At 42.8% G+C, this 23,518-nt stretch overlaps 1 protein-coding gene and 1 long non-coding RNA gene across 6 annotated transcripts; one reads left to right on the top strand and one right to left on the bottom strand.

The window, feature by feature from the left end:
- Positions 1–1,113: 1,113 nt before the first annotated feature.
- Positions 1,114–23,229, bottom strand: tiprl (TIP41, TOR signaling pathway regulator-like (S. cerevisiae)). Of its 5 annotated transcripts, XM_085419799.1 has the most exons (14): positions 23,215–23,229; positions 22,951–23,061; positions 21,925–22,052; positions 21,318–21,497; positions 20,901–21,000; positions 20,696–20,827; positions 20,506–20,601; positions 20,346–20,408; positions 6,022–6,114; positions 5,382–5,558; positions 4,767–4,838; positions 2,794–2,836; positions 2,001–2,130; positions 1,114–1,799 (listed from the first exon to the last, which is right to left on the bottom strand). In XM_085419799.1, the coding sequence occupies exons 3-14, from the start codon at positions 22,047–22,049 to the stop codon at positions 1,673–1,675; spliced, it is 1,338 nt and encodes a 445-aa protein (XP_085275925.1). In that variant the 5' UTR covers positions 22,050–22,052; positions 22,951–23,061; positions 23,215–23,229; the 3' UTR covers positions 1,114–1,672. The 5 variants fall into 5 exon arrangements, with proteins under 5 accessions (XP_085275925.1, XP_085275924.1, XP_085275921.1 ...); XM_085419795.1 differs by lacking the exons at positions 1,114–1,799; positions 2,001–2,130; positions 2,794–2,836; ... (2 more) ...; positions 6,022–6,114; positions 23,215–23,229 and adding an exon at positions 14,897–15,448 and having other exon boundaries at positions 22,951–23,075; XM_085419796.1 differs by lacking the exons at positions 1,114–1,799; positions 2,001–2,130; positions 2,794–2,836; ... (2 more) ...; positions 6,022–6,114; positions 23,215–23,229 and adding an exon at positions 14,897–15,448 and having other exon boundaries at positions 22,975–23,068.
- On the top strand, positions 11,652–19,324 carry LOC146660092 (uncharacterized). The gene is made up of 3 exons (XR_014913497.1): positions 11,652–11,915; positions 15,936–16,010; positions 16,672–19,324. It is a non-coding gene; the product is annotated as an uncharacterized LOC146660092 (long non-coding RNA).
- Positions 23,230–23,518: the final 289 nt, after the last annotated feature.

The raw sequence follows: 23,518 nt of genomic DNA, 5'->3' as shown, positions 1-23,518 counted from the left end.
AACGACATTCCAATGTCATTGCTGTATAGCCTGGTAGTGTGGATCAGTGAATCGATGTCTCGTTCACTCTTGGCATACAGCTTGATGTCATCCATGTACAGGAGGTGGCTGACAACTGCTCCGTTCCGTAGTCGGTATCCGTAGCCAGTCTTGTTAATGATCTCACTGAGGGGGTTCAGGCCTATGCAGAACAGCAGTGGGGACAGAGCATCTCCTTGGTAGATCCCGCACTTGATGGTAACTTGTGCTATGGGCTTGGAGTTGGCCTCTAGTGTTGTACGCCACATCCCCATTGAGTTCCTGATGAAGGCTCTTAGGGTCCCATTGATCTTGTACAATTCTAGGCATTCCAGTATCCAGCTGTGGGGCATTGAGTCATAGGCCTTCTTGTAATCAATCCAGGCAGTGCACAGGTTGGTCAGTCTGGTCTTGCAGTCTCGGCTGATTGTTCTGTCTACCAGTAGCTGGTGTTTTGCGCCTCTGGTATTCTTGCCAATTCCTTTCTGTGTCCCGCTCATGTATTGACCCATGTGCCTGTTCATCTTAGCCGATATGATGCCTGACAGGAGCTTCCATGTAGTACTGAGGCAGGTTATTGGTCGGTAGTTGGAGGGGACCGGTCCCTTCTTGGGGTCCTTGGGGATCAGGACCGTCCGGCCTTCAGTTAGCCATTCCGGGTGTCTCTCGTTAACTAGCAGCTGGTTCATTTGTGCTGCCAGACGCTCGTGGAGTGCACATTAAAATAAATGTAAAATTGTAATGTGTGGTCCTCTCACTTTGTGAGGTGTGAAATAAAAGATAATGCTAAGGGAATAAGATTGTTTCATTCATATATATATATGTGTGTGTGTATATATATATATATATATATATATATATATATATACACACATACACACACACACACACACACATATATATATATATATATATATATATATATATATATATATATATATATATATATATATATATATATATATATATATGTATATATGTATATGTGTGTGTGTGTGTATATATATATATATATATATATATATATATATATATATATATATATATATATACACACACACATATATATATATGAATGAAACAATCTTATTCCCTTAGCATTATCTTTTATTTCACACCTCACAAAGTGAGAGGACCACACATTACAATTTTACATTTATTTTAATGTCCATCATTGTTCTTTGTACATTTAAAGTATTAAGATTTCGAGTTTCAATCATCACAGCTGAAGGTAGATTTTACTGTTAGAAACTCTGTAAGTTAGTTACTCATTTAAATGAGTTACAGCGGTGACAAAAATACATTATAACTATTAGCATCTTTAAGGGTTTAGCATTTTACTCAGGGGAAAAGGTCTTGTGTTAAAATGTAATCATATATTTTTACAATAAACTTTATCATAACATGAAAAACATGAACAGGCAGCACACACTGTGCATCTTCACAGCATCACTGTGGCTAGCTTATGCCCCAGTGCTCAAAGGACAGCGCTGTACTTTGGTGAATCTATCTGAGCATTTATACAACGTACAGACCGACCATAGCGCCGGCTGAAAGTATAACTGACATCTCGTGGCCTGTATGTGTCTATCCCACCCACGTGGTTAGTTTCTGCTCAAGAACTCGGTACATACTGTGACAACCATCGCTCTGCTCAGAGCACAAGACGAACATGGCCTTTACTGTCCAGCTCAACTAAAGACAGTTGTTGCAGGACCTTCAGCTTAGCATCGCTCACATTCATCTTCAACTGCTTCATCTTCTGCACGCTAAGTGATCCCCTGCAATGGAAATGGATTCACATTTATAAACTGATTTTCTGGCCTAACAGACCACTCAAAACTCTTTAGACTACAGGCTGCTTGTAATCATACGTTTATACAGTGACAGCCAATCCAGACTCAACATGTAATCAAGCTTTTTCAGAATGAACCAGTTTACTTTTCCATAGCCTCTCACAATAACAGCTGTTTTTCTCCAACCTGTTACTTTTGCCCAGATGTTGCTGCAGCTGCTGGTAGAACGTATTGAGGTCAGTTAGCTTGATGTTGGAGCGTACGCTCGGGGGGAGCGACTCCAGCATGGCTGCAGTCAGTTCCTCACACTCACTGCCTGGGGACACAATGACAGATCAGACATGGATCATTATTATTTTATTCATCACAGGTTGGGAAACTCTTTAACTTGGTCACGGAGGGACAGGGGAGTTGAATATACATGTGATTTGAAACTAACCATCTAAAAGCATTTTATTATTCATTAATCTAACATTTGGTGAATAGAGGAAAACTCTGTAACCACACACAGAGAGGTCTGGAGGACCGGCTCGTTTCATCTGCTGCACAATGCTGTCAAAATGCAAACATCCTGTTTCAGGGTGATGCTGAAGAAATGTTCAAAGAAATCATTCAAACCCTCAAACTACCATGAACTACCAACGCTGAATAGGTGTGCTCATAAATTTTAATAAGTGTTACTTTAGGTTCTGAAGGCTACGAACATTTGACGAAATACCAGTGGCTCACCACAAGTGTACCAAGATGATTTCAAATGATCTTATGAGAGCACTGAGACTCTACAATAATAAAAATCTACAATTTAAAATTGAAGCATTTTAGAAAATCTACATATTCGATTTCAGAGAAACGTTACTACAATTGAAGCTGTGGGGACTAACATCTGCGTTTTGTTCAGTCCATCCAACAGCTGCAAAGACTTTTCAGCCTGAACCAATCAGCAGACGGGCAGAATGTAACTTGAATGTAACAGACTTACTTTGTGGCTGCGCGTGGTGAGAAGCTGCTACAGCTGAACACACCTGGAAGAAAACATGGAGCAGGTAGCAGTGAAACAGGAGCTTCTGACCAAAGGTAAAGCACTGATTCATATTCATCGACATTTATTTTTGTACAGAGTAACAGAATTACCAGGGTCAATATTATCGGTTTTTATTGATCCACAGCATAAACCACTGTGATGGGCTTCAGTTCTGTAAAGCTCAAAGATTGTAACATCAAGTTAAACTGAAGGTCTAATTTACACATGGCAAAAAAAACTTCAGCCAGTGGGAACTTCAAATGTATAACTGGAGACCAGAGTCCACGTCAGAAAACCATCAAATGAGATAAAGCTGAGAGACTGGGATTGCTCAGCAGACGTGTGTGAGGCTGTTATTCAGCAAAAAGGATTTCAGTTCCTATGTGCAAACGATGTCCTCGTTCTGTTTAACAGCACAAAAACATTTTTATACCAAAAATTCAATCTTCAGCCGTGTTTCACTACAAGTATCTGCAGCCGTCTGCTGTGTGTAAAAGTATTAAAGTTATGTAACACTTTGTCTACGTCCACACTAGCCCCAGATAAATTTGAAAACGGCGTTTTCGTCTGAAAACGCGTCCACACTATCGTTTTCATAAAGGTGTGCGTCCAGTCCTGCGCATGTGTGAAGCGCAAGAAGATTCAGCCCGCCTCATTTCTGTCTGCCGTTCATTTACTTTCAGGCTCTTTGAAACGTGGCGGCAAAATGTCGAGGAAAAGCACCGAGTTTGTTAAATGGACTCACAATGAGGTGGAGTTGTAGCTGTGAGTAACACAAAAGTATAAAGTTGCAAAAGCGAGTGCGAGTTAAAGAATTTGAAGAAAAGCTCTCTGGAGCACGTGCAGACTGATTAATCTTTAATAGGGCTGTCAAACAAAACAGCTGCTGTGTAACGCCCTCCGCTATCTTAGTTTAATTGGTCACATGACTGCATCACATGACTAACATGTGTCATCGTTTTCAAAAAGGCTCCGGGTTCGCTGTTCACACTGCGACACGAAAACGGCGTTTTCAAATGTATCCGCTTTGGAGAGCGTTTTCAAAACGCTGCGTTTTCCTTGAGCAAAAACGGCGCCTCAGTGTGGACGGGAGGCCAAAACGGAGGGAAAAAGATGCGTTTTCAAACGGAAACACATTAGTGCGAACATGGCCTTTGATTCTTTACGATTCCACATTTTCAGGCTCAGAGCATCTTTCTGTCGCTATGTTTAAAAAGAACAAACAAAGACTGATGTGCTCTGGTGAAGTGACAGTCGCGTTTGTGGCAAAGATTAACAAAAAAGGAAAAAAGAAGAAGCTGCGGGTGGGGAGCAGTGCTATGCTACAACACCACATACTGTGAATATTACAGGTGGACTGGGGGATCACTGGGGGCCACTATCAGGTTTTAAATGTGAAATGAGGAGCCTGGGACTGAACTCAGCACCGAGACCAGCAGGAAATAAACCTAAGAATAATGATGATGATGATGATGAATGTACACAGTCCAGGTTGGAAGCAGAGACGTTCTGTGGCTCACTGTGAGGAGAAGGGCTGGGATTACATCCTTCTTACTCCTTACTGACATGTAAACTCGTGTAATTTATTTAAAATGATACATCGTGGGACACATTCAATGGCAGGTGCTGCTGGCACCACTGTGGATGATGGTGCAGCTACCACTGCTGTACTTAGTTTGACTTTTTCTCTCTCGGCTCCACATCTCTCTACACTAAACTCTGCTCTGCACGGCGCACAGGGAGGAGATGTGATAGGGCAGTAATGAAAATGAACAAAGGGCTTGTTGCTCAGCGGCCCTTCGATCGACCCGCTGGCCTCCCGGGCCAGTCCAGCCCTGGCTCCTCCTGTTAAGCTCCCACTGAAGCAAACCAAGCATATGCTTCTAGTCCACTATCAAAGAAGTGCCGTCTAAAGGTGTCGTACTGCTTACCTCGGCTGTGGTGCGACTGACAGCACTTAGCAGTGCTACAGACTCTCGCTCTGACTCGGTCAGTGTCCCAACCTGCAGAGACACCAACAAGGAAACACAGCAGATCCTGAATGGAAACTTTAAAGAGAATTCAGGAGAAATGTCGATCTGCACGATAACCACAAACTGCAGCAGGATGGAGGTGTGTGCACAAACCCGTGAACAATACACACAATTAATGTGATTAAATGTCATTAGGCCTGCTTTCCACACATGTTATGGATATAACTGCAGTAGCTGCACCGTGTTTGGAGGCAGCTAACTGTGATTAAACCAATGAAAAGAAAACACCACACCTAGGACACGTCAAAGCGCTCTCTGCAGTCTCTGTGTGTGTTCAACTTTGATGCTTTCTTGGGCCAAGCGCAGGTACTCTGGGACAGGAAGACCAGTTTAAACTTTGAATTAGCACTTCAAGTGCTCTCACGCCTTCCTCACTTCATCGCCAAGTTCACCACAACGTATCTTTGCACATTTTCCCTTTGATTAGATGGTTAATCAAATCTGACCTCCCACAGCAGTAGTACTTGTATCAGTGAGCTATGTTAAACAGTCATAAGGTGTCGATCTACCCACCTCCATATCAGTGGTCTGTTCAAAGTGTTGCAGCAGCTCCATGACGCCGCTGAGGTTGTTTCTGATCGAGTCTACAGACTCCTTCTGTGCACTCGTGAGCTCCTTCACCTGCGAGCACAGGGCTGAGTGTTTGGACTTTATAGACTTCAGGTTCTCCAGCACCACTGCCAGGTTGTTCTACAAGCACATGGTCAATCATCAGCCCACAGACTACATGCTCAGGTGTGTACCTGATTTTCTCTTATTGCCTTTCTGCAAACATGAAATGTTCTACCTCATGCATCACTCGTATCACTGAGTGACAAAGTGTTTTTCCCACTAGAAGCGCTGCATCCAGGTGAACTGAATGATAGCTCTGGGATTTCCGTCCCTCTTCTATGTCTTATTACATGTACTGGTTGGTACGGTTATAACTATTAGCATCTTTATGGGTATAGGCCGGTTCATCTTACTTTCACTTTAGTTGGAGTTTGTTCTTCTGTGTATCCTGATGACATCATGTTTTTTTAACAAAAGACAAATAATACACAACTTCCAAGCACAAAGGCCGCAGTGTTAGCAGCCAGTAATTCACTAAGAGCTCTTTGATTTTCTCTAGATCTGCCTGCAGATGCTGGGAGAAATGTCATCTGTTAGTCACCTCAGCTGGACATCCATTTACTGCACTGCTGTTGATGAAGTCCAGCTTCAACCGCTTCTCAATGTAATCCAGGTCTGCCTCTGCCTTCAGAAACTGCAAAGACAAAGTGCATCACATTGTGGCACTGAACTTCCTGCACCATGTTCAGATTCTTTGCTGTTTGACTCAACATTCCTGGTGGAATCACACTTACAGCTCATTGCTTTATGTGAACCTCATCATGTTACACTATATCAAGTGCAGCGCCCATGTTCCTGTTCCAGGACAGAGTGTGTACTAGGCAGCAGGACTTTGGCATATCCAGGTAGCTTCAAGATTAAACCGGGGTCTTCTGTACCACTGGGTGGAAATCACCAAGAAACGTTCCAGATCAGAGATCAACAGGTATGAACTCACCACCTACTGACCAATGCATTCTCAGGACAGAGACACAAGGCTGCAAAGGTCTGGACATGTGCAGAGGAGGGACAGCGGATAAAGATGGTCTATGGTCCAGCAGTCCCCAGACAACATCAGCCATCAGATCTCCTCACTGTAGGGGGCCAGTGGTTCAAGTTTCTGATTTGATGAGTGATTGAGCGGTTCAGAGAGCACCGTCACTGCTGCTACCCTGACAGCTGTACTGCAGCCACATCGGAGCGAACTTAAGAAGGAAGTCGTCTGATTCGTTGTTTAGAGAGCACAAATGTGTAGATTACTCCAGCTTGAGCAGAAGTAAGGATCGATGTGTGCGCGCACACACACATTATTATTTTAAATATTGTTCTTGTATTACAAGGTAATATTTGTATTTAGACTTATTTTCAATGGCTGTATTTACATTTGGATTACAGATAAGTAATTATCTGATATTGACTTTATTCCAGCTGTGAGGTAAATAAAGTGCATCTTTAATGCATTTATTGAAGGTGTGTAAACACAGAGGTGGTCCTTGCAGTTTTCAGATGCTTTGACAATACTATTGCACTACTAGTTGTCTGATACAGTAGTGCAATGAAGTCAGAGCATCTGCCAACAGCTCGAGGTTCACACACGGTAAACTTTGCACTAGTCCCAGGATTGCACAACCTGTACAGATGGTCAGCAGCACAGACAGACAGAGCTCAGCTACAGGCTGCACATCCTCCCATTTCCCTTCTGCAATAAGAGTTACGGGGAAGTAAGCACGCTTGTCTTTGGCACCGTGAGACTTGATGCACTGAGCCATGTGCAGGAGACAGCTGGTGTTTGAGACGGTCTCGAAAAACAAACAATCTGTGAATAAAAGTCCTAAAACAACAGAGCGATGCTACACTTGGTCCCGCTGCGGACTGCTTGCTCCGAGTTGCTCTGTGACGTTCGAGTGGCGGCGATGTTGAAACTAGCCGAGCTCCTTCGCGGTCCTGCGGTATTTGATGGGCCTGACTTTGGATTATTTCTTAGCAGAGAACCGTGAGTCGCCTGCTGTGAGCGGCACACCGTGTGCAAAGCTACGATCAATAGCGGTTCAACAGCCAAAAGATACAGTCGGGAAAAGGAGTTTGACGCTGTGCTTACCATCGCCTCAAGCTTTTCAACTGTTGTCTCCATGTTGAACAGTTTTCACCCTGAACGTGGGCGCTGTGATTGGCCAGCTGTCAGGAAGGAAGAAAGCTGATTGGACGTGTGTCAGAGCCGAGAGCTGTGCGCCATATTACTCCCAGTCTGTTTCTGTGTTTGGCGCCCCCCCTCTGGCTTGGAGTGAGATGAGTCCTGCTGAAACATTTTAGGATCTTCCTGATAGTGATGGGATTCCGGATCTTTTTAGAGAACCGGCTCTTTCAGCTCGACTCAATAAAAGGACCCGATACTTTCGGCACCTAACCGACTCTTTAGGTTGTTTTGTTTCTTTAGTTAATTTATTATTAACAACAATATAAAATTATGCACAAAAGGAATTACTAATGTAAAAAAAAAAGTGACTTTATTTATATATGTTTATATATAAATATATACGGTGGCCCCTAGAGACAAAGCACGTACAAACTCCAAAAAGCATGTACAAACTCCAAAACACATTTCTAGCGTTAACTGAACTTATGGGGCGATCGTGGCTCAAGAGTTGGGAGTTCACCTTGTAATCGGAAGGTTGCCGGTTCGAGCCCCGGCTTGGACAGTTTCGGTCGTTGTGTCCTTGGGCAAGACACTTCACCCGTTGCCTACTGGTGGTGGTCAGAGGGCCCGGTGGCGCCAGTGTCCGGCAGCCTCGCCTCTGTCAGTGCGCCCCAGGGTGGCTGTGGCTACAATGTAGCTGCCATCACCAGTGTGTGAATGTGTGTGTGAATGGGTGGATGACTGGATATGTAAAGCGCTTTGGGGTCCTTAGGGACTAGTAAAGCGCTATATAAATACAGGCCATTTACCATTCCAAAACAGAGCTACCTAGATCACTTAAATTACACATTGAAAGCATATGTGTATTGTTTGTATATTTATACACCAGCACTCATATATATTCAAACAATTTTTTAAAAAAAAGTTCATTTACCTGTTACTACCACACACCAAATCCGGTCGTTGGTACTTGCTGGCTTGTGTAGCCACAAGATAACAAAGGCTCAACACTGCGCCCTAGCATCCTGGAGAACTTCTGTTGTCTTTTGTACGTGTTTTGGAGTTTTTACGTGTTTTGGAGTTTGCACGTGCTTCAGGGTTTGTACGTGCTTCAGAGTTCGGACATGTTTTGGAGTTTGTATGTGCTTTGTTAGTGGCCACCGTAAATATACTTTTATTTATTCACTCCACATAAAATGTAATAAATAAATCATATAATACAAAAACCAACTATTCACATTTCAGCTTTTATCTATTTAAATTTTCCTTTTAAACAAATTTAAAATGAAACAACACAAAACACTGCAAACCACAACACAATTAAATATAAATTAAAATATGAAAACAAAAAGAACATGCATATTCTCTGTCATATGGGCCTGCATGAATAAACTTTCTGTATCCGTTATCATCCGCAACTGAAAATAGTTGTGGATGATTACTATACCTTTCTAATGTGACGCAGGGCTCTAGACTAACTTTTTGCCATGGTTGCACTGGTGTGCCTAAAAATAAAATTTAGGCGCACCAGCACAAAATTTAGTCGTACAAGCACAAAAGTTAGGCGTACCCAAATTTTTTAACTACATTACTTAACACCGCAGTTTTACATGTTCACGTTTTTTTTGATTTGTAAATGATTAACTAACAACCTTTCAAAATGATTAACTTGACACCCCCTTTGCTGCCCAAATTAACAGCAGCTCCATCAGCCCCCATAGCAATGATTTTATCCAACCAGTTACTGCACTGGTCCCCAAGAGCAGCAAATGCTTTCTTTGAGGCAGCATAAATTCCTAAACAAAAAAAACAAAAACAAACATTTACTTATCAGATCAAGAGTTTACAATGCAGTCTTTTTCAGTTTGAGTTTCTATATTCATGTATTATTGCTATGTTTAATTTTCAATGATGCTAGATATGGTTAATTCAGTAACACGATGTAATATTATTAATCATATACATAGGCTACGTGACATGACATGGCTTACCTTGGGCATGGGCATGCTGGACCTCAATGTGTCCAATCAGTATATTCGCTGGTCTTCCTTTTTGCAAGATACGAGCGTACACAATGACACATTCTTTTGTGGCGATGTCTGTGTCTCCATCGATCAGGAAGGCCATGTATGTACTGTTCGCAATTTCCACTGACGTCTTTTTTTTCAGTGTGTCAGCGATGACGCCTATAAACTGGGCGCACGCAACATCATTGCTGTATGTGGGGTTTATGTCCAAGCCATTTTTCCTGTGAAGAGTTATTTCTGACTTGAACTTAGTAAACGGAACTTCTTCTTTTGCAATATTGTAGGCGATGTTAAACTTAATGATCATCTCGGCCTCCTCCGATGACCTGTTTACTCCTGCCTGCCGCTGAAAGGCAGTGGGGAGCGGGGACATTTTGGCAGAGCATTTATCGCGGCATATAATGTGTCTTCTCGATGCTGTATGCTTTTTCAGCGTTTCAATTCGAAACGTATTAGCACCAGTGACAAATGCTGTGTTGCCGGCCATGGTCTTTCCACACTCGTGACAATAAATGCAGTGCATCATATTGTCAGCTTGGCTGTATCTTAGCCAGGGAAACTGGTCAAGCCACTCGATTCGAAATCTATACATTTTCTCACTTTTACTTTCAGTGGACTCCGGCTGGGAGTCGATCGTATGTGGCTCATTTTCTGATGCCGTCTCCGGACCAGTGTTTGACAAAAACGGAGAGGTTGATGGCTCCGTGTCAGAGCGCTGGCTCAGAATTTTGGACTGATCAGGCCTTAACTTAACGAAAAAGTTATCAATTGTTCTTTTCATATTTTCTCAATACCAACTTCATACACTTCTGACCTGGGCTACTCACCCATCTCTATCTGCCCGCACTTTCAAACGTAAACACAAGTAGGTCTGCAGGAATATCTGGACCACGGCCAATCACAGAGGTCCCCGCCTCTGAGTATCTCTGATTGGTTTAGAACACGACATGGGCATAATGTGTGTCTGTTGTTGAACACACAGACTTTCAGGGTTGCTGAAACTTTTTTTTTCCGAGAAAATACTTGGTTGCACCGGTGCGACCAAGTATTTTTTTTACTTGGTCGCACCAGTGCAACCAAGTATTTTTTATTAGTCGCACCATGGAGAAATTTGGTCGCATTTGCGACCAAATTGGTCGCACTCTAGAGCCCTGTGACGTTGTTGTCCCTGGCTCTCTTTCTCTGTCTCTCCCTCCCGCTCTGTTCCTGTGCTACTGAGAGTGTAACTACTGCCCCTCCCACCTCTTCCCAGCGCAAAGCACAAGGCTCGAGTGCGGAGTGAAGCGGGAAAAAAGTGCGAGAGAGAGAGAGTGAGAGAAAGAAAAAAGAAAACCCACGGCTCGCCATAAGGAGCCGGCTCGCATCGTCCACGTCAAAGAACAGTAAATTTACGCTACGGTAGGATGTTTTGACAAGGTAGGACGTTTTGTCAGAACACCGGCTCTAAGAGCCATTTCGTTCGCGACCGACACATCACTACTTCCTGAGAGTTACAGACACATCGAACCGACCTCCTCTCTCATTTCTCTTTCTCGCATTATATTAAATAAATAACCTGGTGCGTTATGTTCTTCTTTCCATAATCTTCACATTTTCAGGTATTATGCCTTCCAGTCACGTAGATAGCAAACATTTTGAATTTACACCTTTTCTCACCGCTTTGTTTGGCCTGTGAGAGGAAGCCAAAGCACCCAGAGAGAACAAACAGACACGGGAGAACACAGCCGGGTCAGATGGAGGATTCAAATTCAGGGCGCTCCTCCCGCCAGGCAACGGAGCAAACCACTGTTCCGCTGTACTGCACAGGGTGTGTTATATTATGTGGATTGAAAATGTGACGTCATTCAGGGGTAAAACCGCAAAGAATTCTGGGAACTCGTGGCAAGAGGTACTAGCGCACGCAGGCTTTCAGTAGAGATTGAAAATGTGACGTCATTCAGGGGTAAAACCGCAAAGGATTATGGGAACTCGTGGCAAGAGGTACTAGCTAGTACCTCTTGCCACACAGGCTTTCAATTGAAATTACATTACACAGCGATAAAAAGAAACAAAAAATGGCAAGAAGCTGTTGTATTATTAACTGCAATAGCCGGTCGCATGACAGCCACGGGAAGCCGACGGGTAAAGAGATCGGTTGTTATCGGATTACGTCGTTGAAGAGAAATTGTTCGAGCCATGTTTCCGAAGTAACAAAGAGGTGATGGATGGCCTGGATTGCAGCCATTCAAAGACCAAATATAACGTCCCAGAACCCTCCAGCTCACAGGTTAGTCTGCTCCAAGCATTCCCACAAAGGTCAGTCTTCTGTTGTAGTTAATACGTCATTTTTCATAACATAATTGGTAATATAGGTTACAAGCAAGTCTGGCGCTGAACAGAAATTGTGGCGCTATGCTCCTTTGTTTATTGTGCATAAATAGTGAATTGTCCTGACACGATATTGCGTTTCGCTTCTGTTATTACCATGGTACATTGACAAAAACATATACTTTTATTCACAGGATAAAACAGTTTTTTTGTATCACTAATTGCCCAGTACGATTACAGCATACAGTATTATTGTCACTGCTACATTTCTGTAATGCGAACCAGAAATTATTTCCACTACTAATTAACGGTTAACGAATGTGTATTTATGAAGACGATTTGTGAGACTGGTAAACTTATGATACGTACAATGGTCTTTCGTTCTACACGGTGCATTTCAAGGTCCTGTACTCATCCGTCGGTAAACTGTACCTGGGCTTGTTGCAGTGACCTGAAGTTACTAAAAACTTCATGAGTGTATGCACTCACTCCAAGAACTGTATAATTATAAATATGAGCGTGGTGAAAGTTGGGCAGCACGCTGACGTATTTTGTCCACTCTGTGTGCTCGTAAGGGTCTAACCCTTTCACTCCTTTGATTTTTTTTCCTTGTATCTTTTCTTTGACATTTCATCAAGTCTGTCTTTGTACGGACCGGCATTGTTCTCCTTCGTTTTGTACATTCCCTTTTTGGGGGGCAAAGAAAAAAACAAGAATTTATTGGAACCGGAGAATGAACGTTTTGCGGTGCTGCAAATGCTTGCATTTGATGCGGTACTTGGATTGTTTTGCCACGAGTTCCCGGCATGCAATGCGCGAAAGTCACGTGGTCTTTCAATCTCTATACTGTTGTTCAGTGATGACGCAACGAATCCTACTTCCGGGTCTAAAGTAGTCTGCGTTTAATATGGCTTTTGTGTTGTTAACATGTTTAATGTTATGTATTTTCTTCTATTTGATCTCAAAAAGCTCCTAAAACAGTCAGTGATCACTGTTGACCTCCCTCGGCTTTTATTACCACTAATCATTTATTTAAGCTCAGTTTTTAAAACCTTAGGATGTAACTACAGCCCAGCCCATGCAGCAGTATATGAATGACTAACCTCGTATTGTGGATGGATTATCTCAGTTGTTCTCCTGGCTGAAGTTTGGTCCTTTTACAGCATCCTGCCACGCGATTACATTTGTTCCTGACCACCGAGAACACTCACGTTAACTTTTATCGAGTGGAAAAAAAGTTAGCTTGTTTATATTATGCTAACATAGCTGTGTCGCTAGCGGTCACGTAGCACATCATTATATACCAGCTAGCCCAACTTCAGTAACCCTACAAACTTCACTGCTGTTTAGTTTCTGTCTTCATTTATGCTGGAAGTGATAACAGAGCTGTACGTTTGAATTTGTTTCCAAAACCCCGCAGTCAGGACATGCTATATTGTATTTAGATAGAAGCTAGCGAGCTAACTCCCTGCTAACTTCTAACTCCGTTAAATGTCATAAATTCCGTTTTCATGGATGCCTGGATGTTAAACTCAATTGTTACACCTGGTAGAGCAGAATGCTTATCATTTTATTAAAGATGAAAGACTTTAGACAGTTTTTCAACTCTCAGTAATGCCATAGTGATCGTTTGATATATGGACCTGCAGCGGAGTTTAGGCCCAGACACTGCTAGTGACGTCAGACTGAACAATCAGATAGAAAAACGGTTCATTACTCGAAGCTTTTCAACACAGTCCACTCTGGTGACATCTGGTGGCCAAATATATGAAGAGCAGCTTGAATCCACAAAATAAAACCAACTGCCTCATTATGATTGCCCACTCGATAGAGTGGAGTTCTGCCTGATATTGGGCCACCGTTGTGTTGCTTTAAACGTGTATTTATGGGGGTGAAAAAAATGTTGTTTATTTCTTTAATAAATAATTTTGACCAGTAAACTTTCCTTGTTTAAACATGCACCATGGTTTGGTCTTTGCTTGTGACTTCTCGATGTTGGTAAATACAATAATTGAAAAAATACCACGCTACATATAATATACATATAATAATGTACAACACATTTTGGAGTATATTTCTGCTGTGAGGTCCCGCCTCCTTGTACTTATGCAATTAACCGGGTTCCAACCCGGACAAACGGATCAGATTTTCACCCAGGTGTCATCCACATATCTGAACCAATGGCTTGGTGGTGTTCCAGGGTAGGATAGCAAAGCCCTCTTTTCCACTTCTTCCATGTACAAATTGGCCACAATGGATGAAACTGGGGAGCCCATGGCACACCCATGTTTCTGCCTGTGGAACTGACCCTTGTATGTGAAGTAGGTGGAATGAAGACACAGTTCAAACACACTTGGTCGGTGCTGAGAGCGGTCCTGTTGCTGAGGTTGGGGTCATCCTGTCATCTCTTACGGACCACCTTCAGTGAAGACAGATGTGAAGCCTGATCTTGAAAGTTGAGCAGATGTCTGTCTCCTGAGTCTGATCTGGGAGCTGCTTCCACAGGAGGTGGGTACTGTAACAGGCCTTTTAGAAAACGCCAGCTACCACCAATCCTGTGGCAGAGGTTTACTGGAACAACATGCTCTTAAAAATATGATGCACTCACATCATCACACACGACTCTGTATATTCTGCCAGTGCAAGAGTGGAGCTCCCAACTCTCTTTCATGGTTGTTATACACACTCAGGGAATTCTTTCTGGATAATGACGATTATGTCTGTTATAAATTACATTATTTAATGTAATAACAATTCATATTTTAAACATTTTTTGTGCAACATTATTACTGCCATTATGCTGTTATTACAAAACACTATCATCACATGTTCTCATTGTTCACCTGGTGAGGCTCAAAGCGCTCCCAGCTGGAGTCCAACCGGAACGCTGTCTGATAGAGGGAATGATTTAAAAATGTTGATACTGTTTTGTCAGGAAAGAACTATCGACCACACACAAAGCAACGTAGTTACTACACAAACAAAATTTATGTGGCCATATGGGAGACATTTGAATCTGAAGGTGCTTCCGACACAAAGGAAAAATACACTTCTTCACCTTCAGCAGGGATATTTACACAAACTGTTGATTTTGAATTTGGAAAATACAGGATTTGTTTGTTTTGTACCGATGAACTAATATTAGAAACAGTTATTCTACAATGCTTTATGTTACAAAGCAAGTCTCATAATAAGAAATGTCAAATATGAACAAAACAGGAAGCAGATTCTAGTTTTAAGGGCAAACTATATGAAAAAAGTTGTTCCTGTACAGATAATTGTAAGAGCAGTCGTGGCTTTGTGTTGGTGTGAGATAAAGGAACAGTTTAAGACTAATATTTCTGTTTGTCACTATGCAGAACAGTTAGCGCGGATCTTTCACTATACTGTCACTCAATGACTTTATTATCAGCTGTGTGAGTCTGCAGCACAGGAAGTTCCAGCTTCTCACACTCGGTCATCTTCAGGGTTAAGTACTGGGCCACCTCGTTGGGATCGGTGAACAGTGGAGCCGGAACATTCTGAAGAGGAGGACACAACGAATCAAACTGAAGAACTAATCTGGAGTCAAAATAAAAACCACATATTAAAGTAAAAATTGATCTGAATATTCATATTTATATAAAAAACAACAAATAATAATGTACTTCAGAATCACCCATGAAAAACAAAAATCCTAAATGCTGTATAAACAGCATCATGAACGTGTGATGGTGCAGCACAGTCAGCATGTCAGTGTGAGCAGTCCTGGTGCTGCTTCAGACAACACGAGTACACTGAGCTCACCACAGCTCCCAGCTTCCTCTGCAAACACACTGCTAACATGCTGGGGTTCTTCTGCACACTGACATCTCGTCCCAGGACGGGCACAGGCAGCTGTCTGACGCTGGTTTCATTATTATTGTTGTTGTGATACAGTTTGATACAGTTTTAGTACATTTCCATCGTCACCCTTAGCCCTCTACAACATGAATTTAACTGTTTTGTTCTGATTTCTTTTTTTTTTAGAATTAAATATTTCATCCTACATTTTGATAGCTTGGAGCGTCCTCTACTGATACATCAGCCAACAAGTATCCACAGGTAAGCCAGCGGTCTGAGAGCGACGTGCTGTCAGGATAATAACTGTGAGGTGTTGAGGATGTGGCTGAACAGACTTTGAACATGAGAAGGATTTTAAATTCAAGTCTGAATTTATCAGGGAGCCACTGAAGAGAAGCTAATAATCTCTTTGCAGTGCCAGTGGGCGGAGCTTTGAGTCAACTGAAGGCTTTTCAGGTCATGTTTTGGACATCCTGAGAATAATGAACCCGTTTTTTAGCAGCACTCTGACTCAGGATGTTTCTAACTTTAATGACATTGCACAAATGAATCAGGCGAGCTCTACGTATTTGTTGAAAGTACACCTGAGGCCATCTGAGCAAAGTATCAGGTTGGACATCAACTTTTAACATTTTTAGGACCAAGTATAATATTCCTCTTTTGGAGATGATGAGTTAACTCTTTGATTACTTCTCTTTCAAAACGTCTATAATGAAGATAAGATATCAGTCTATAATTAGCCAAGGCAGCTGGATCAAGTAAGGGTTGGAAGTCCGTGGTATGTAACCTGTTAATAAAGACAGATTCATCCTGTTAAAACCCGAAGCATTAATTCATAGGGAAACAGATGGACACCATCTGTCCAGGTTTTCCCACAAAGTTTGCCAATAAAACCCACGTTGTTTTTCTGGACACTGCTCAGACAGGAGAACGCTACTAGTCCAGGTGGAGAGGGGACCACAGAAAGCTTCAGAGTCTGACATCTTTTTAGCAAAACTACCATCGACACAGTATTGGTAAATGGACTGATTCTTATATAGCACTTTTCTTCTCTCCCACAGCACTCAAGGTGATCTATACAACATGCTTTATTCACCCATTCATATTGTTCTATCCTGTTTCCATCTAAGCAGCAGAACAGACTTCACCAACTTCACGAGGACATGACGTACTCTAGGGGGCGCTGTGTTTGCTGCCCAGGACCGAGGAGCCTGATTGGCAAGTTTACCCTGAAGGACATCCATGGAGGACATCGTTTAGCATGTCCGGTTTGGCGGTGGGTCAGTGATGGTCTACGGAGGCATGTCCATGGATACCCACCCTCACCTGACCCCAATCCAACTGAACACCTCAGGGACATCATAGTTCGGTTGCACCTCGGACTGTCCAGGAGCTCGGTCCAGATCTGTGAGAAGAGCTGCTAGTGCACCGGAGGAGCATGGTCCCATGTTGTCAGGCATGCATGTGGCGGCATAAACACTACTGAGGCCCATTCTGGCAACAAGCACTAGCCTGGTGCACATTTTTGTTCACTTTGATTTACAGCTTGTCTTTGAATTCAGCCTGTGATTATTTTCATTTCATTTCATGTTGTGGTATCCTTCCTTTTCTAACACATTAACCAGTCCAGTCAGTAGATTATATTTTTTAAAGCTCAATGAGGATAAAACTGAAATCCACCTTACAGGCATCAAATCCAACCTTTTGAAGGCGAACCATTTCTCTCTCACCATCGATAACTCCAGTTTTCCCCTCTCCTCAGGTTAAGAGCCTTGGTGTCATCCTAGACAGTTCACTGTCCTATAAATCTCACATCAATAATCTCACCTGCCCATTTCCATCTATGCAGCATTAACAGATTACATCCTGCACCCAGTCTACATCCACAGTCTCGTTACCTCCCACCTTGACTATTGTAATTCTCTCTTACATGGTCTCCCCCCAAAATCCCTCCATCAGCTTCAACTGGTTCAAAACTCCGCTGCCTGCATTATTACCAGACAGATTATTACCAGATTATTACCAGAACCCCTCCTACCAGCACATCACCCCTGTTCTTCAGGAATTTCACTGGGAGCCTGTGAAATTCCGAATAATATACAAACTTCTTCTGCTCACCTTCAAGGCCCTTCATGACCTTGCTCCTTTTTACCTTTCTGACCTGTTAAGCACCACCTGTTCTGCCGTTCACTTCGATCCTCTTCTTCTGTCCAGCTTGCTGTGCCTTCCTTCCGCCTCACCACCATGGGAAGCAGAGCCGTCAGCTGCTCCGCTCCCAGGCTGAGGAACTCTCTCCCCCAGATATAAGAAACACTTTCTCTCCCCCAATTTAAATTTCAACTCAAAACCCATCTGTTCAAATCTGCATATTCACTGTGAACCTAATGTTTGTTCATTTTATCTTGTGCTTTTTTGTTTTTATTGTTCTTCATCTTGTTATTGATCTATTATGTGTTTTACTCTTTGTTAAGTGTCCTTGGTTGTCTTGAAAGGTGCTTTTAAAATGTACTATTATTATCAGGCCTCGCAAAATTTCAAACTCCCTGGTAGCCCTTCGGGCAGGGACTCTTCAGTTTTAGCCCAAAATAAATTTAAGTAGCCCGAATAAAAAAGAGAGCAATGTTTTGATTGATGTTTTGTTTCTCGTTTTGTTTCCGTTACAATATTATACATTAAAGTATAATATTGTAACGGAAACAAAACATTAATCAAAAAATTGTTGAAAAACAAATTACAACATTGTATAAAAATGACAATCATCAACTCAAATACTTGGTTCTAATTGAACAGAAATTTCTATGAACTTGTAAGAACTGTGTAGGACACGAATCAGTCTGTGTCAGAGCCTGAATCTGACATTTCCACTGAAGTCACGGTAAGAGGCAAGTGGAACCAAGATCGAGGCCATTTGCTTTTTGAAGTTTGCAAAGACTGCTAAATTTTGCCAGTGGTAGTTCACTCTTTGCAACATAGTAGCTGTTCTAAACAGATTTTTCAGGTTTATTTTTAGTATATTCTTTGCAATTGGTGTTTGTTCTGGGAAAGATATTGCAGACTGAGCAATAATGCATTTCTTGCATTTCTCATGGGTTCTAATGGGGCCTTTCTTAAAATGACTGGTCCCAGTAACAAAGGCGCTTGTCGACTCAAAAATCGAGGGAAAACCAACAACACACCCGGCAGAACATTATGTTATTTACACGGTTGCACATAAGTGGTCTGCATGTGCGCATTCGCTGTCAAAATAAAAGACGCGCACCAGATAAGAAGTTGCAGCGCGCGTTTGCGTCCATATAAAAGGCTGTTTTTGTCCTAGAGTGGGATTTTCACGGCACATTCTGCACCACATCTGTGCGTTCATCATTTGTTTGAAGCCAGCTCACCTCCTGCAACCACTTTTCCGAGAATACGTGCTTCTTTTGTGGTTCGGACTCCTGACATTTCTTTGGAGGTGGAGGAACACCAAAGTAATTGCTTAAAGGAGCTTCTTCGACATCTTTAAGAGTTTTAAACAAATGTCTGTCCTCCTCCTGAAAATCTTATGTACGCAAACACGCGTTGCAACTTCTTATCTTGTGCGTGTTTTTTATTTTGACAGCGAATGCGCACCTGCGGACCACTTATGTGCAGCCCTGGTTATTTAGCTCGTCATATTGCAGCCACAGAAATTCTTTTGTCCATGAAACCATAAAGCTGCACTTTCTTTTTGCCTTATAGTCTGATTTGTCATAACTTCTCCGTTTTGTGGTAAGCTTTTCTTTGGCTGTCACTTCTTCACCCTGACCTGTCTTATTTGGCTCAGCAGAACTAAAATATATATCCTGCTGCTTTTACACACTCACTCACATAAGCTCAGCGATTCTCTGCGCGATCAACCTCTCACATGTTTAAGCTGCGGGAGATTTCACTTGTCATGTTTGCATAGTAAGCTAACGATTAATAAGACGATGTCAGAGGAATTGGTGCACAAATTATCATCACTCACAGATCAGTGCTGTCGCTCTCTATACACAGTTCGCACGATTGCAAAGTGAAAGCAAAAAAACAAGCGCAAATTCAAACGCGACTTCAATATGTCACATATTGACAGTGGCTCACCGATGCCAATGACATAATTACCCAGCTACATTTCTGAAAGAATGCAAAAGCATTGACATATATTTTTCCTACAATAGCCCGACGGGCAGGGCAGAGATAGATTTTGGTAGCCCGACTGGAAAAATCACTAGCCCCGGGACGTCGGGCTAGCGATTTTGCGAGCCCTGATTATTATTATTATTATTGTTAGATGTCCAACCCCACTGAGATGTGATGTGTGCCAGTCTATAAAAGCTACAGATTTCTTTATAAGCTGGATCTTCAGATATAAAGTTCTCCTTTGAAAAAACACAAACATTTCTGTAAACATCTCATCACAAGAACAGACACAGTTATTAACAAATCCAAAAGGAGTCGGTGCTAGAATAAAGTGCCAGACGACGTTCAAACTCACACAAAGCCTTTCGTGAACATGAAAATATTCGGGCTCTGCTTTGGATCGAAGAAGCCAGTAAGTGGAAATAAATAACAGAATCACAGCTCTGTGTCACTGCTCACCTTCAGCTCTGAGATTTTGCTTTCCCTCGTAGTGAACTCTCGCAGCATGTAATCCTTCCCAGCCTGAAACCAAACGTTACATCACGTGAGTCACTTTGAAGTCTGTCACCTGCCCGTGATGAAGTCTGGCAGCACACTCTCAGGTGATGAAACAACTTACCTCGTGATATAGTCGAGTATCGTTTATTCTAATCAGCACTCCGTCCACTCGCAGGAAGAAACGCATCAACAGGAAGAAGCTGGTCGGCATCACTCGCTGCATCAACAAGAAACATCATCGTCATCATCAGTGTTAAATCGGCTGCTCATTTGGATTTGGCAGTCCCACGGGACAGGAAGACGGCACTCACAATTTTGACGCTAAGCATAGAGACTCCATGGTCGTGCAGCTCATCTTCAAACAGCAGCACCTCATCAAAGAACATGATGTGTTCCCGAGCCTTAAGCTTCTCCATGTCAATACGCTCGGCAGTCTCAGACACCTTCACACGAAAACCTCACATCACTTTCTTACAAACCTGTGACTGAAGAGTGAACAGTGTCAAACCTGCCTACCTTTATCTGCATGCTTTCTCCTGTCAGAGTGCCTCTGTAGTCTGTGGTGTACGTCCAGTCATAAGGTCGGATCACATCTTTAGAGTGTTCAGAATCAGCTCTGGAAGGGATATCATCCAAGATGTTTAGCTCAGTAAGCCAGTGTAACCCTGAGCCTATACTACACCTTTAGCTGACAGAATGAACGCACCACACTTTGTTCTCTAGGGTATGACTGAAACACCAAGACCTGTCAAATACATTGGACAGTAGCTGACAGTCAGAAAATTGGTGCAACGCAGCGGCGTCGCAGAAAATCTGCCGCAGAACGCCGTAGACAGACACAGCAGCACGCCGAGTCCCAAGTACTGGTCTAAAAGTGGGTTTTTATCCAAGCAGAGAAGATTATCTGACAGAAGCTAACAGTGAGCGTCTTACCTGCTCTCCTGCCATTCCTGAGCACACGCCACCTTGACGCTATCCTCCATGTTGCTGACTCTCTTCAGGGAATCAACAGCATTGAATTCAATCCCGTAACCGTCCGTGTGCTGGATGCGCAGTATGTTGTCTCCAAACAACATCTCTGGAAGAGAAGGCATGTTCATGTCTTCTGCTAGCCTGGAAAGTCAAACAGTGAAGACTGATATCAATCAGGTTTTCTCATCTATTCTAGTCGTTTTGGGAGGATTCAAAGCATCAGAAACAAATCGAGCAGCGCCTGCAACAATATTAGTTTGTTTTCTTTAACGTGTCGCGGCTGCTTCTTTCAGTGTCTACATTATTCATTTATGGTTATTTCTATTTTTCCACCATGTGATCACATCACAGCGAGAAGATGTGATGATGCTCGGTGCGTTGCTGTCTGATGAAGAGGACGTGTTACAGCTTTTGTGATGCAATAAACAGGCAAAAACAGCTGATCATGTAAACACGACTCATGTGGACACACACAGACTCTACTGTTTGGTACTCTGACAGTCCGCCTGGTTACACAGGCTGGACCCAACACAGCTTAGATGATATTAAAATGTGACAAATATCTCACCGTTCAATGTCCTTGGACTTCATGATGTGGTTTTTGGAAGCAGTCACTTTCCATGGTCCAAAGTTGAAGTCCTGCTTACTGCTCTTGAAACCATGTGACATCATCATGGACAGAGAGGCCAGCATCAACTGCAAGACAAACATCAGCAGGTTTGTCCAAACAGAACAGGTGGACAGTATCTGCTGTTCAGAGCTTATGGTGTGTTTGTCTGTTTAAATGCGATGACTTTGTAGTTGTCATGTGTTGTCTTTGTTAGAAACCAAATCTGGCAAGGACACAGTGAGCTCCTTCCACCGATGCAAAATCCCTTTCCAGACATTTTCACTAAAAGGGCGATTTACTGGCTGTAGCTGGTCCCAAAGTTGAAACCACTCACAGGAGTAGTTGTGGAAATTTCGACTGTGGGAAACCCGCTGATGATTTGCAGAAGTGGCCCACAGATGCTGACCATCCAAATGATCCCTGGTCAGGGTTTTCAAAGCTGCTCAAACGTGGGCACCGAGACAGAAGAGCAGCACTGTGCCAGTGAAGAGCTGTGACTACAGTCAGGGTCAGCTCCGTGCCCGCCAGCTGCTGCACAACAATCCGAGAAAATCACTGCGCAGCGCATTTTGCTAAAGAGGATAAAAATCCCAAATAACAGAGACATCCGAGGTTTAAAAAAAGGAAATTCTTGTCAGCCGTGCAACATTTAGTTATTCCTACAAGCTGGTCGGTTTGTAGCAATAACTAAATGTTGGTCAGGCCGTCAGCAGCTTTATTATGAGTGAACATACCGAATCTGTGACTCGTATTATTATAAACTTGCACGATCTGCACACTTAAAGTAGCTGAGGCTCGGTTCACGCACAGCGTGTTTGCCGTGTTACAGAAACAAATATTAGCACAAAGGCTCGCCGGACGTTTGTTTCCCTGCGCTGACTCGATGTTCGCTCAGGCAGCTCCAAATGCTTCGTCCCAGTTTAGGCTGTGAACGTAAAGCTCTGCGGTCAAACACACAGGCTGTACACAAACACATTCATTTACCTTGATGTTGTTGTCGAGCGTTACCTGTCATTGGAGGCTCCCGGGTACGCCGGTGAAATCTGCCCGGTGATGTTTGTGACGCTCGCACTTTGGTTCCACTTTCAAACCTTTCTTTAAAAAAAAAAAGATAACAATCATTTTTCGGTGTTTGTGGGTGAACACGAATTCAGTGGTGATCTCACAGTGTTTCATTAACATAAAACATTTTGAAATAAATTCGGAGAGTTAATCGTCTGTTTTTAGAACTGCGGCTGTCGGTCTTACTGTTGGCCGGTTTCAGCCCACCCCTCCTTCCTCTGGTCTCCTGGCCCCAGCCTCCTCCTTTGTCCTCGGTCAAAAGCAGCCATGCCTTATTCAGCACTGAAATCTTAACGATGATATGCATGCTCGATTTGGAAAACATTTGATCCTGATGCAGTCCTCTGCATTTATGCCTGTGACATGCTCCAAGTCAAACAGTTGTGCTGTGTCTCAAGTCGCCTCCTCCTTTCATGTGCTGCAGATTCAGCCGTCCTATTCAATCCCTCTGTAACCAGCAGGTCACAGGTGCTGCAGTACAGGTCTAGCA

Source organism: Rhamphochromis longiceps, linkage group LG10, assembly GCF_057381845.1.
Source record: "Rhamphochromis longiceps isolate RC_006_pf linkage group LG10, R_longiceps_female_GT1.1, whole genome shotgun sequence".
Taxonomy (NCBI): Eukaryota; Metazoa; Chordata; class Actinopteri; order Cichliformes; family Cichlidae; genus Rhamphochromis; species Rhamphochromis longiceps.
Note: the sequence above shows the minus strand (reverse complement) of the source record. Positions and strands in the feature narration are given on the sequence as shown.